Source organism: Trichomonas vaginalis, chromosome VI, assembly GCF_026262505.1.
Source record: "Trichomonas vaginalis G3 chromosome VI, whole genome shotgun sequence".
NCBI classification, from domain to species: domain Eukaryota; phylum Parabasalia; order Trichomonadida; family Trichomonadidae; genus Trichomonas; species Trichomonas vaginalis.
In genome coordinates, this window is record NC_067208.1 from 10,470,247 (window position 1) to 10,482,509 (window position 12,263).

At 32.7% G+C, this 12,263-nt stretch overlaps 6 protein-coding genes and 1 pseudogene across 7 annotated transcripts, besides 1 other annotated feature; 2 read left to right on the forward strand and 5 right to left on the reverse strand.

The window, feature by feature from the left end:
- Nucleotides 1–7,484: part of a mobile genetic element that runs on past the window's edge.
- TVAGG3_0839800 (uncharacterized protein) lies at nucleotides 2,015–2,416 on the reverse strand (the record flags this gene model as incomplete). Its single annotated transcript, XM_051248807.1, has 1 exon — nucleotides 2,015–2,416. The coding sequence occupies one exon, from the start codon at nucleotides 2,414–2,416 to the stop codon at nucleotides 2,015–2,017; it is 402 nt and encodes a 133-aa protein (XP_051084282.1).
- TVAGG3_0839810 (uncharacterized protein) lies at nucleotides 2,527–3,374 on the forward strand (the record flags this gene model as incomplete). The annotated part of the gene is made up of 1 exon (XM_051248808.1): nucleotides 2,527–3,374. A coding segment is annotated over one exon (848 nt), but the record flags the coding sequence as incomplete, so codon positions are not given.
- TVAGG3_0839820 lies at nucleotides 3,389–4,624 on the reverse strand (annotated as a pseudogene). The gene has a single exon. A coding segment is annotated over exon 1 (1,236 nt).
- On the forward strand, nucleotides 5,054–5,641 carry TVAGG3_0839830 (uncharacterized protein; the record flags this gene model as incomplete). The annotated part of the gene is made up of 1 exon (XM_051248809.1): nucleotides 5,054–5,641. The coding sequence occupies one exon, from the start codon at nucleotides 5,054–5,056 to the stop codon at nucleotides 5,639–5,641; it is 588 nt and encodes a 195-aa protein (XP_051084284.1).
- Nucleotides 5,646–5,888, reverse strand: TVAGG3_0839840 (serine threonine-protein phosphatase family; the record flags this gene model as incomplete). Its single annotated transcript, XM_051248810.1, has 1 exon — nucleotides 5,646–5,888. One exon carries the CDS (start codon nucleotides 5,886–5,888, stop codon nucleotides 5,646–5,648), a length of 243 nt encoding a protein of 80 aa, XP_051084285.1.
- Nucleotides 5,907–6,269, reverse strand: TVAGG3_0839850 (uncharacterized protein; the record flags this gene model as incomplete). Its single annotated transcript, XM_051248811.1, has 1 exon — nucleotides 5,907–6,269. One exon carries the CDS (start codon nucleotides 6,267–6,269, stop codon nucleotides 5,907–5,909), a length of 363 nt encoding a protein of 120 aa, XP_051084286.1.
- On the reverse strand, nucleotides 6,724–7,227 carry TVAGG3_0839860 (phage tail repeat-like family; the record flags this gene model as incomplete). The annotated part of the gene is made up of 1 exon (XM_051248812.1): nucleotides 6,724–7,227. A coding segment is annotated over one exon (504 nt), but the record flags the coding sequence as incomplete, so codon positions are not given.
- Nucleotides 7,485–12,263: the final 4,779 nt, after the last annotated feature.

Below are 12,263 nucleotides of genomic sequence, written 5' to 3' on the forward strand. Positions count from 1 at the left end.
AACTTTTGGTCTTGCTAACAGTGAAAAGTTTGTTTCGTCTTTTGGTACAAAAGTTTCTGTCAGCTTGTCATCTGGAATTGGTTCCAACAAACCTTTCTCGAAAAGAATGTTTACAGCTCTGACAATGTTGCACTTGCCTTTTCCGAACAATGGGTTTGTAAGACTTTCGTTCAACATGAAGTGGTTGTGGACAATTACAATCTTCAACCATGGTAAGTCTTTGTCAACAACATAGTCGTCATGTGAAGAACCTTTAGCTGTAGGTATGTTGACTCGGATATTGACATTTGCCAACGGTGCAATTTTTGCCAATTGACCTCTGAGAATGTACCTTGTCTTCACACATGACTCAAGATACTTCATCTTCTCTTCTGAAACAAGACCAGAGTTCCTGAGACATGTAAGAATACAAGGTTCATTGACAATTGTTTCAATTGAATTGTAAATTCCATACCTTGTCAAGTCAATGTCAGACTTATTTATGAACGGAAAGTATCCAGCATGTTGTCTGACTGCTTGAGGGTTAGGTTGGTACCATTCGAACTTGACACTTGCAATTCCTTCAATTGCATTCAAAATGTCTGAGTCGGAGTCAACCATTTGTTCTCTCTTTGTAGTCTTGAAAGCGTCAAGAAGTTTTGCAGCTGTTGTTCATTGCCATTTGCATAGTAAATGTGACCATCCAAATCCGTTATGGTCAATCTGAGATTGTGTCCTTTCTTATTTCCGTCTTGTATGGCAGCAAGTACACCCATGAAGCCTTCTTTGTTCTTTCCTTCGTCAAAGTTTACTGTAAAGGTTCGACCAGAAGTAATTTGACTTAACTTCACGGTACTTTTCATATGCATATCTTGTTCTTTCCATGGGAGCATGACCATCCTCTGCACTACCTTTTTTCCTTCTCAAAGGATGCAATTGTTCGTCATGTTTCCAGTAGAATCTGGCAAAGCCGTCGTGTCCTTCAACTTGAGGTTCACTAACATCGAAAGGCATGTTCATAAGACGTTCTTCTTCTAACCTCTCTAGTCTGTTTGGATAATTTGCACGTGCTGTTTCCAAATCCATTTCGTAGCGAAGACCAGACAATTTGTCATAGACTTTTATGGGTCTTCCCTTCCTATATTTAAAATTCTTCGAAACTCTCCAACCATATCTTTGCAACTCTGCTTTTATTCTAGCAGATTTTCTATCCATTCTATATGGGGGCATTTTTTATAAAAATAAAAAAATATTTTTTCTTTACTTTACATAACCGCCTGCTGCCATAAGTCTTTGACGCCAACCCATACCAGCTAATGAAGGTTGACTTGGTTTAGTTTGGAAACTAAACTTTGGTTTTGGTTTATCTTCAGTTTTTGGTTTTTCTTCTTCTATCGGTTTTTCGTCACTTTTCGGTTTCTCTGACTTTACTTCACTTGCAGGAACAGTTGTGTCGTCAACATCTTCATAAATATCATATGCCATTTGTTTTTGTTTCCTTTCAACTTTTTGTGTTTGTTGTAAAGTTTAGAATATTTCGACTCTAAGTCAATGAGATGTTCTATAATGAACTGTTGGTCAGTGAAGTAAACTTTTCCATCTGTTGTCTCGAAAGCTCCTTCAGACTTCAATATTTTATTTGTGAGAGTCTGTTTCTTTTTTGAGATACTAGCCGTTCCATTTTTATGAAAAGTGACTTTGTAGTTAGGGTTTGTATTTCCAGACCTGGCACTTTCTATTATTGAATTTTTCTCTTCATCTGTAAGTTCTTTGACAGGTTTTGACAATGGTTCTGAACTTTTTGTTTGTGGTGTCAAATCTACCGTTTCAACTTCTTCGGTCATTTCATCTCAGTAAAAATTTTTAGTTCGGTTTGTTTTCAACTGGTTGTTGTTGTTTTTTAAGTCGGTCTAAAACTTCCTGAGGTATAGGAAGAACTTGACAAACACGTTGTGTAACTGCTGGAAGCCGACAAATCCATCTTGAACCCATTTGTCTCAATGCTGTATTGTTCATTTCATCTCAGTAAAAAAATTTACATTCCCCAAGTTTGAGGTGGTTGCGGTTGGTTATTGTTTACCCACTGTTGTGCATGGTTATATCCTCTGTTAAAGAATCTTTCACCTTGGTCCATATAGTGTCCTGCTTGGTTATAGTAGTCATTTGCTTTGTTATAATAGTTTCCTGCTTGTCTTCCTACATTGTCCATCCATCCTTGAACTTTTCCTCTTGTTTCAGGATTTGGAATAAGATTTGTTGCATCTCGTGCTACATCCCAACCTTTCTGTACAGTTTGTATAATAGGTTGTGCTTTCTCTTTAAGTATACCTAATGTACTCAAAATCTTCCTTCCAACTCCAAATACACCTCTGGCTATTGTTCCCACTGCGGGTAAAAATCTAGATGCGACTCCTGCTAATGCGCCAAATAAACCCATTTCTTATGGGTTAAAAAATGACGAATTCAAACAAGGACCCCTATGTTTCTAAGGCAACAAAGAAAGCACTCATGATAAAAATCTTTAGTTCAACACCAAATGCTTGGTTTATGGATATCTTGGAAAACATTCCGAGAGTTAGAACAGATGGACCACCATACTGGCTAATATTTGTCGGTCAAAACACAAGATACTGTGAAGCCATACCATTATGGTCCAAAAATATTTTAGATGTGAAAACTGCTTTGACAATATTCGTTGACAAATACCATCCAACAAAACTGACATCTGACTGTGAAAGTTCTTTCAAATCAGATGATGTAAAAAACTATCTGCGTTCAAAAAATGTAAACCAATATTTCATTGTCGACCAAAACCATTCTGCTCTTGGTGTCATTGACGGTTGTATAAAAATGTTAAGAGACTTAAACCAACCACAAGGTGGTGAAGCAAATGAAATGTCATATGACGACAAGTATAGACACTTCTCCATGGCAAAGATGAGACAAGTTTTAAATATTTACAATAGCCGTAAACAAAAAGGTTTGGGAAACCACTCCCCCGAAGAAATGAAAAACAACCCTGACTTAGAGAAAGACTATATATTTAATAATTTAGTCAAAAGAGACAAACAAGAAAGAATGCCGGGCTTCAAACTTCAGAAAGGTGACAAAGTAAAAATAGAAATACCTAAACGCGACCCATATGAAAATACTATTGACTATGACAACAATGGGAACCCGACAGGTACTCACGTTCGTGTTCGTAAAAATAGAAGAAAGTATACAAGAGAATATTATGAAGTTTTAGGCAAACATGGCAAAATGTACACACTGCAAGCAGAAGATAAAACTACTATTGTCAGACCTCGTTTCAAACTTGTCAAAGTTCAAGGTGGTATACTTTCAAAGACAGTTCCTAACAATATAAGACAACTCCTGACGAATATGCTAAAGAAGTTGAAAATGACGACTAAGCATTTCTATACCATGCGTAAACTGTCATGTAAGGTGGCATGTATTCTTTACTTTGTCCCGTTGTTTGCGTATATCCCGAAACGCGATGTGTATGGTTTCCATCTCCCTGAGTGTTACCCCAGAAACAATTTATAGCAAACTGAACGTTGTCTTTAACATCATATCCTTTACCTTTTGTCATTGCTGACCAATCCCAAAATTTATGCTTATGCCAACCTGCTTGAGATGTACTTAAATCTATGTAGTGACTGTGTGCAGGTAAATTTTCACCTGAAATCGTTTTACTTCCACCTGTTTCCTTTGAAGAGTTTGCACAATACAAAAACCTGTCGACTATTTGAGTCCAAGTTCCAAAACCAAGTACTACTTCTGGTCTGGTAGAGTTCATTGACGTATAAATAGAGCCTGCAGGATATAATGTTTGAAGTATTTCAGTCTTTAATGTTTGAAGCTCTGTTTTGTCAGCCTTCTTATCTAACATTTCTGGTAGTTCATATGCTTCAAAGTTTCTGGCATGACTTTCAATGTTCCTGCAACTGTTATCTAAATTGTTTAGTGTATCTTTTACGCTTGTACTTGGATTCTCTAAAGGTGCACTTGAACCAAGGTCAAAGTTCAATATTATGTCGTCTGCTGTAAAAGTTGTAAAACTTGTATGTGTATGAGTCTTATTTGCTTTCTTCTCTAACTCATCGTTAACATAAGTTTTATCTGCTTTAAGGTCTAAACATCCTGAAACCCATCCTGTATCGGCTTTAGTTTTTAAAATCTTCGATGTCCATTCATGGTACCAGTCAACCCTTTCTATAATTTCGTTATCTTTTTCATCCACATATTCCTTATCCGCTTTCTTCTCTAACTTACTAGCCACATATTCCTTATCTGCTTTCTTTTCAAGGCTAACGTTTAAGTCTGTTATTTCAGATATAGAATGTGTATGAGTCTTTTTAGAATATTCGTTTTCAGCTCTTGTCACTTCACTTGACATTTTATTGTCAACATATGTTTTTGTCTGCTAGTTCAGGATGAGTATGTTCTTTTGTTGCATAAGCATTGTTAGCTCTTTCTTCTTCTTTTGCTATTGCATCGTCTACATATTCTTTGTCAGCTTTGTTGTCAACATCTGCTTTCAAAAGAAGTTCATTATAGGTTTCTCGTTTAAAGTTCCTTTTGTTGGATTTATACAGACAGTATGGTTCTTATTGTCTTGAAATAGAAACTCATCTGTCATTGGGTTTAATGTCAGTTTTAAGTTTCCTTCTTTCAATGACTCAGATATCTTAGAATAGTTTGAAAAGTTTGTTGTGTTCTTATTTAGAGCTTGTATAATGAGTTGTCGGTTGTGTTGTATTTCTCTCATAGACGCTGTTTCATTTGACATTTTTATTCTAGATAAAATATGCTTTCAATAGAAAAAGAAAATTCTAGAGTTGCTACAACTAAACCATTAGATGAACTTTTTACTAATGTCGGTCAAAAGTTTGAGACAGAGACCGTAAAGCATGAAAGCTATCGTTTTGACTACCCGTTAAGATGGCTAAGAGACCCATCTGTCACAAAAGCTATTGGCTTTCGTAGAATGAAGTTCATTTCAGAAGCCATACATGGTTTCCCATTTACGGTCGGTTTTGAAGTTCGATACTATAACAAAGAAAAACGTATGTATGAGAAATTTGAACAGGGAAAACTTTTACAAGTGAATTTGCTTGTAAACTTAGAAACAACTCTTCAAGCTTTTCAAGAAAAAATAAACGATATCTATATCGAATATGCAAACCAGTATAACATTGACGAGGGAGAGTACCATCTCGATATTATTTATGACAGGAAAAATGCAACTGTTAAAATCAATAGAATAGAAGACCTTGGAGAAAACGTTTATATTTCTACAAAATATAACAACTTGGCATGGTATAGATTTATGAGGATGTTAAATCAGCCTGCAGAATATCCAGTACACCCGGACTTTTATGAAGTCGAAAACCCTAATGGAACATATGAAAATGTTTTCGACCAAGATGCTATTATCGTTCATGCTTCATTTTCTGGCGCCCAAAACTCTTTCTTATGCTTGGCAAATGACTTTTACGAAAAACCTACAAAGTTATACGAACCACCAAGTGGAAGTATTTCAGACTTTCAAGTATGGTTTACTACAGATGGAAGAAAAAGAATAATTCCATTATACCATGCGTTTTACTTAGAACTTAGTTTCATATACAACTACTATCGAACGGTAAAAATATAATTTTTTAATACGGTTGAGGTGTTGGATTTGGTTGCCAACTTGACTGTGGTGCAGGTTCAGGCTGTTGTATAACAGGAGCTTGTTCTTCTGGTTCAGGGTCTTTAGGTATAATACCAACAAACTGACCTACTCTTTTACCAATATTTTTGACTCCGTTCCAAATTCCTCTTCCTACGGTTTTTATTCCATTCCATATACCTCTTCCAACATTTCGAAAGAAGTTTCCTATCTTACTGAAGAAACCCATTTTACTATATGTAAAAATCTAATGTCCGCCTAGTCTTTTGCGTTTCCTGTTGAGTTCCATAGCATTCTTTAACTGGAGCTCATACATTCTGTTTCTCCTCTGGTAGAAAACATATTCTGGGTCAACTCCTGTGTTCGCGTCATCTGCATAAAGTTGTTTATATCCCACTTCAGGGTTTGTATAAAACTCTTTACATCTCATATTTGCATACCATGGTGGCAAACCTAACGCAGCGTCATTTGACATGGCAGTTTGCATTTGTACATCTGTTGGCACTTGACCATAGTTTGCCATTGCAGTTTGTATTCTAACTTCATTTGGAATATTCTCTGGGTTTGGTTGTCCAGGTTGCTGTGCATTCGCTAAGTTCTGTGCGTCCATTTAATATTAGATAAAAATATCTCTTACGAGTACATATGCTGAACATTTGCAGGCATTGGTTCATCTTCATATTCTCTATATCTTTCTGCCACGTCAAAGAAATAAATGACACAATGGAAAAAACCTAAAACAAGTAGTCCTATTTCAAACCACATTTACTTACTAATAAAATTTCTTTGTTATGACACTTTCTCCGGTTTATAGGACCTCTCTCATATTCTATCTTGTCATATCTAAACTCATAGTCGTTTATATCTTCTAACCATCTCATAACGGTTTCCAAACCACTTTTATCGGATGTAAAGTAAAAGCATGGATGGTTATGTATAACGTCTAAAGTTTCTAAAGAGTCTCTCAAAGTCCAGTCTACTTGGTATTGAAAATCCCATGTGTTATAGAACGGCGGGTCCACTATAAAGAAAATATTTTCCTTGTCTTTATATTTTTCATACAACTCTGTCCAACGACATCTCACAAACTCTATACCCTCAATATATTTTTCTATGTCCTCTTTGAAAACATTTGTATAGTTAAGATATAAAACTTTTGACATAAGTGTTTCAATGTCATGAACTCTTATAGAACCACTATATAATAGTCTAGCAGATATACTATCCCAGTCTATATATTCTGCTTTTTTCAAAACCTCTCTCACAATATTTTTCTTATCTAATGGTATACGTTCCATCTTACCTATAGGTATCTTTTCTTTTAACTCTTTCAATATATTGTTTGTGTCTGGTATATGTTTGAGACGGTCCATATAGTTGTCGAAGTCATTGCATATAATCTTTGAGTCAGGAAATACGGTATGACATAAATGGGATATATAGAAACTTCCACCGAACAAATCTACAAATGTTAGACCATTCGGTAGTTTCTTAAGTTCTCTCAATATAATATCTTTACATTTACTCTTATTTCCAAAGAACGGTAACGGTGGTTTTGTAAAATTCATTTATATATAATAATAAAAATGTTTTTTCCTGAAAAGTGACAGAAAAGTGACAAAACATGAAAACATATATAATTTGTGAAAAGTGACACATTATATAATGTTTTCGACCCAGAAGACTAACAATTTTCCGAATAAAAACTTCATTTATACTAAACATCTTCGGGAAGCCCTCCGAATAAAAACTTCATTTATACTAAACATCTTCAGGGCTAGAGGGCACGAAGTGCCTGGAAGCCCCACTACCTTTTTTTTTTTTTAAATATAATGGTTAATACAATATTATTATATTAAAAAAATGAAGTTCAGAAATTTGAAAGAAAATAGTATTTTATGCAAATAAGTAGTTCAAAATTTGTCATTCTGGGAGACATTGCCAATGCATGTCTCCCAGAATGGCATAATATTTTGCAATCAGAGTGTGATTGCAAAACTTTGACCGACAAGAGTGTGTTATGCACTCTTGTCGGTCGCAATGTGTCATTCTGGGAGACATTGCCAATGCATGTCTCCCGGAATGGCATAATATTTTGCAATCAGAGTGTGATTGCAAAACTTTGACCGACAAGAGTGTGTTATGCACTCTTGTCGGTCGCAATGTGTCATTCTGGGAGACATTGCCAATGCATGTCTCCCGGAATGGCATAATATTTTGCAATCAGAGTGTGATTGCAAAACTTTGACCGACAAGAGTGTATTGTGCACTCTTGTCGATCTAAATGTATCTTACAATCAAAGACACTTTCATACAATCTTTTCGAAGTTAAAAAAAAAATTAATTATTTCTTTCTTTTGTTTATTAAATCGCCTTACTCACGTACTAATCTCTTTTAGAGACTCTATCGAGCTATCCCCACATATAAACCTGTGACAATAATACATATTTACTCTCTTCATATTCTGATCTCATGACACATTATCGCAAAAACTATAATTATACAACACATCTCATAAAGTCTCATTTTAGCCCTATCTAAGCGTTCAAAACCTATTTTCCACACGTAATCTGATTCTTCTGGCTCCGCTGATTCGGTTTCTGCTGTCAGATCGTGAAAATATGCATCACATAAAGTGATAAATGCAAATTGCACAACTTAATATTTTCCTTAAAATTTCTCTTCAGGTTCATACCTAAATAAGCTCTTTTTTTGAAAATTCAATTTTTTCCAAAAATGTATGAATTCAAAAGTTCAGATTATATCTAGTCATTTTCCAACATTAATTTTGTGTTTTAGTTTTTGAGATATTCATTTTATTATACGTATTATTCAGAAAATTAAAAGAATTTGTGAGGGGAAACGGAGGAGATAATAAATATGTAAAGATGGATGAATAGACAATTTGAAAAAAAAGCAATAATTTTGAGTTGTGTTTATCTCTTTATGTGATGCATATTTTCACGATCTGACAGCAGAAATCGAATCAGCGGAGCCAGAAGAATCAGATTACGTGTGGAAAATAGGTTTTGAACGCTTAGATAGGGCTAAAATGAGACTTTATGAGATGTGTTGTATAATTATAGTTTTTGCGATAATGTGTCATGAGATCAGAATATGAAGAGAGTAAATATGTATTATTGTCACAGGTTTATATGTGGGGATAGCTCGATAGAGTCTCTAAAAGAGATTAGTACGTGAGTAAGGCGATTTAATAAACAAAAGAAAGAAATAATTAATTTTTTTTTTAACTTCGAAAAGATTGTATGAAAGTGTCTTTGATTGTAAGATACATTTAGATCGACAAGAGTGTATACACTCTTGTCGGTCAAACTTCCGCATTCAAGTTATGAATGCGGAAGATTGTCTCATTCCGGGAGACATGCAGTGACAATGTCTCCCGGAATGAGACATGCAGACCGACAAGAGTGCACAATACACTCTTGTCGGTCAAACTTCCTAATACAAAATTTGATTCCCTTATTATCTTCTTAACAAAACTTAAGATTTCAATAATACATCATGAAAACATTCATTTACTACATTCACACTGTTATTCCTTTCTATAAATTAACTCATTTAATAGAATCTTGTTTTTATATCTTATTATTTTCTCATAATACTTCTAATTCCTCTATTTCCTCTTCCACATAAAATTTAATTTTGTAATGCTATCATATACACTTAATGTTTTCAAATTTTCAGATTTAAATTTAATCTTTATTTTCATCATCATTTATAATCTTGTTCCTATATAAAGTTATAATAAATTATCGTCAGATTCTAATATTTATGATTCTTACTACTCAATTCAATATAATTATGTTAGTCACTCATATTCAGGAGAATAATTTAAAAATCTATAGCTCATATTTTGATAGTTATATATTTAGATGATATATATTGCAATTCCGGTTTCAACACGATCAAATGCCAAACCAAGACAAAATATATATGAATTTTCAAAATATCGATTTACATTAGAATCTATATCTAATTTTATCAATACACAAGTAGGGAATGTTCAATACATCTTTGAGCAACGTGAATAGCACAATTTTATAGGATTATTTGTTGATTATATAAAATATAAGCCAAATCGAATCTGCTGTATAGTACTTTAGTTTATCATTGAATGTTAAATGTGTTCAGATAAATATTTGAGTCAGATATCGCATTTTCTAATTTCAAAATTTATCTCATGAAGTTAGAATTTATTTGATCATACAACATCATGTTAGTCAAACTAGAGTTCAATGGCGATTCTAAAATGGAACAAATGCTTGTTTTATCAAAATGTTAAAATATTAATCTAAAAAACTTAATATCTAACCAAACCATTCTAGAATTATTATATACAGGTATAGGCAATCTAAATGCACACGGAATTCGGAAAATTAAAAAGAATATTTATGAGATTATTAAATCTTATGTAATTCAATGAAAAGTAGATAATATGAATATCTATAGGCTATTTTTTTGTTTTTTTTTTTTGGTTTGACCAATACTATACTAATGTGATCAATAATTCTGATTTCTTAGATTTTCATTTGAAGCATTTGCAGTAGTAGGGGTACCTTTATATATTAACATATTAAAAAATTGCGCTCCGATTCGCAGTTTCTTCATGATTTTGAGATTGCATTAGATTTCGCGATGCAGAAAAAAATCACTTTAGATTCCCGTCAAACTCTAAGTATAAGCATGTCTCTATATGTAGAAACTGTCTGCGCTATTTATTTCCCGGCTCAAAAAACCACGGTGTCTGTGTGAGGAAAATACCCATTTTAGGACCCTGGGTACGGGGTCATGAAAATTTTCCAAGAGTTGGAAATATAGGGTAATATTGAGATTCACAATTCATTTTCATGATTCTTTCATATATACATCAATAACTTAGTGTACCCATATAGATACACGAAAATAAATTAAATTTTGCATTTTTGATTCTCAGCTTAACTTCTATAAATACCACCAAAACATTTAATTTCTACCAAGAAATAATATATTAGTAATTAAGCATTTATTACCAATGTTACTCACATCATATTAATTCTTATTCCTAATTTTTTAAATAAATGACTGGAATCATAAATCCTATGTACCTATATCAACATGTTAAAATTTCAAAGTCTGAAACTTAGTAATCACTGGTTTCATGAAATCAGATAATCTCTAAGATTTCTTAAATCTTGTATCATACTGGCCAATTATGATTCATAATGATTCTTCATCATGTCAGCATTCTAATTGTAGCTTTATTATGCCAATTGGCATAAATTAAGAGCGCTTTTAGGTGATATTTTAGATACCTGGGTATGTACTTCCTACCATACTCTATCATTTTAGGTAAATTTTCGAACTATGTTTTAGTTGCTATTATCTATTATTCACAATCTTATTATCGTTCAAAATTAAAAAAACGCTGATCATAATCAAACTTGCAACCTTTACCGATCCATTTTTACCAGAAAACCAATTGAACTATGAGATATTGACATGCTCTCAATTTATTATTAATATAAGATGTTTAATTGTGTCCCCTGTTTTCTTTAAACCTTAATTACTATATTTGCTATATATTGATACTTTTAATACCACACATAGAAGTTATTTGAAATTCTTTTAATTATTTAATTTCATAATATTTTCCTACCGATTAAATTAGGAATCATACCATTTTCAACGATCATACCCCTTTTAAATATGCATATCTCATAATATGTATATATTACATATCATTAAGCTATATGTTAACCTTTTAAATCAATTTTTAATATGATATCTCAACTCAATCTCAAAATTGAACATTTATTCCCAATCATGAATATTCAATATCTCACCTTCAGTTGTTGTTATTTACAATAAATATAATAATTTGAAAAAATCATCGTTCAATTTTTTGATTCAAAAAATCATCATTTTTATTTTATTATTTTATCAGATATTTAATGTAAATTATAATTCTTATTATAATTTTATAAATCAGTATTTTTCGAATTTATTCAAATTACGAAAAGAAAAATATACAAATCCAGCTCGAGCATAATGCTGATATGCATTCACATGTATTTCCCGTTTAAACTTTTCTCTACTTCCTCTGAATATGAAGAAAAACTCAAAAAGGTAAAATTCATTTTAAGGTTATTTTGGTTGGACACCCTCTGAAAAATATCAAATAAAATATTGTAAATAAATGATTGTAAATTAATCCGATTGTTTCCAAATGCTGAAAGATCATCTTGATTTTCGTGCTGTCGCAAGATATTATATTAAATTAAATAATGATTTGGATTATGGCATTATCTTAATAAATGTATTCATGTAGTAAGATTACAAGAAGTTTTGCAATGAATGATGGCCTTTTTTTATAATATTTATTAAATTAAAGCGGGTTCCATTCTTCGGCTTGTTATTCGATGAATATTATACCTTCGATTGATAATAGCTGATATCATCCCCTCTTATTAAAGCTTTTTACATCAAGAAAGGAGAGATTATTATTTGTTTGACCATAAAAGCTTTTCAATGAATTCTTCGATAAATTTTCTTTAGATTTCAAATTTTTGAAAGCAAGTATAAATTTTGAATATCCACGCGCAT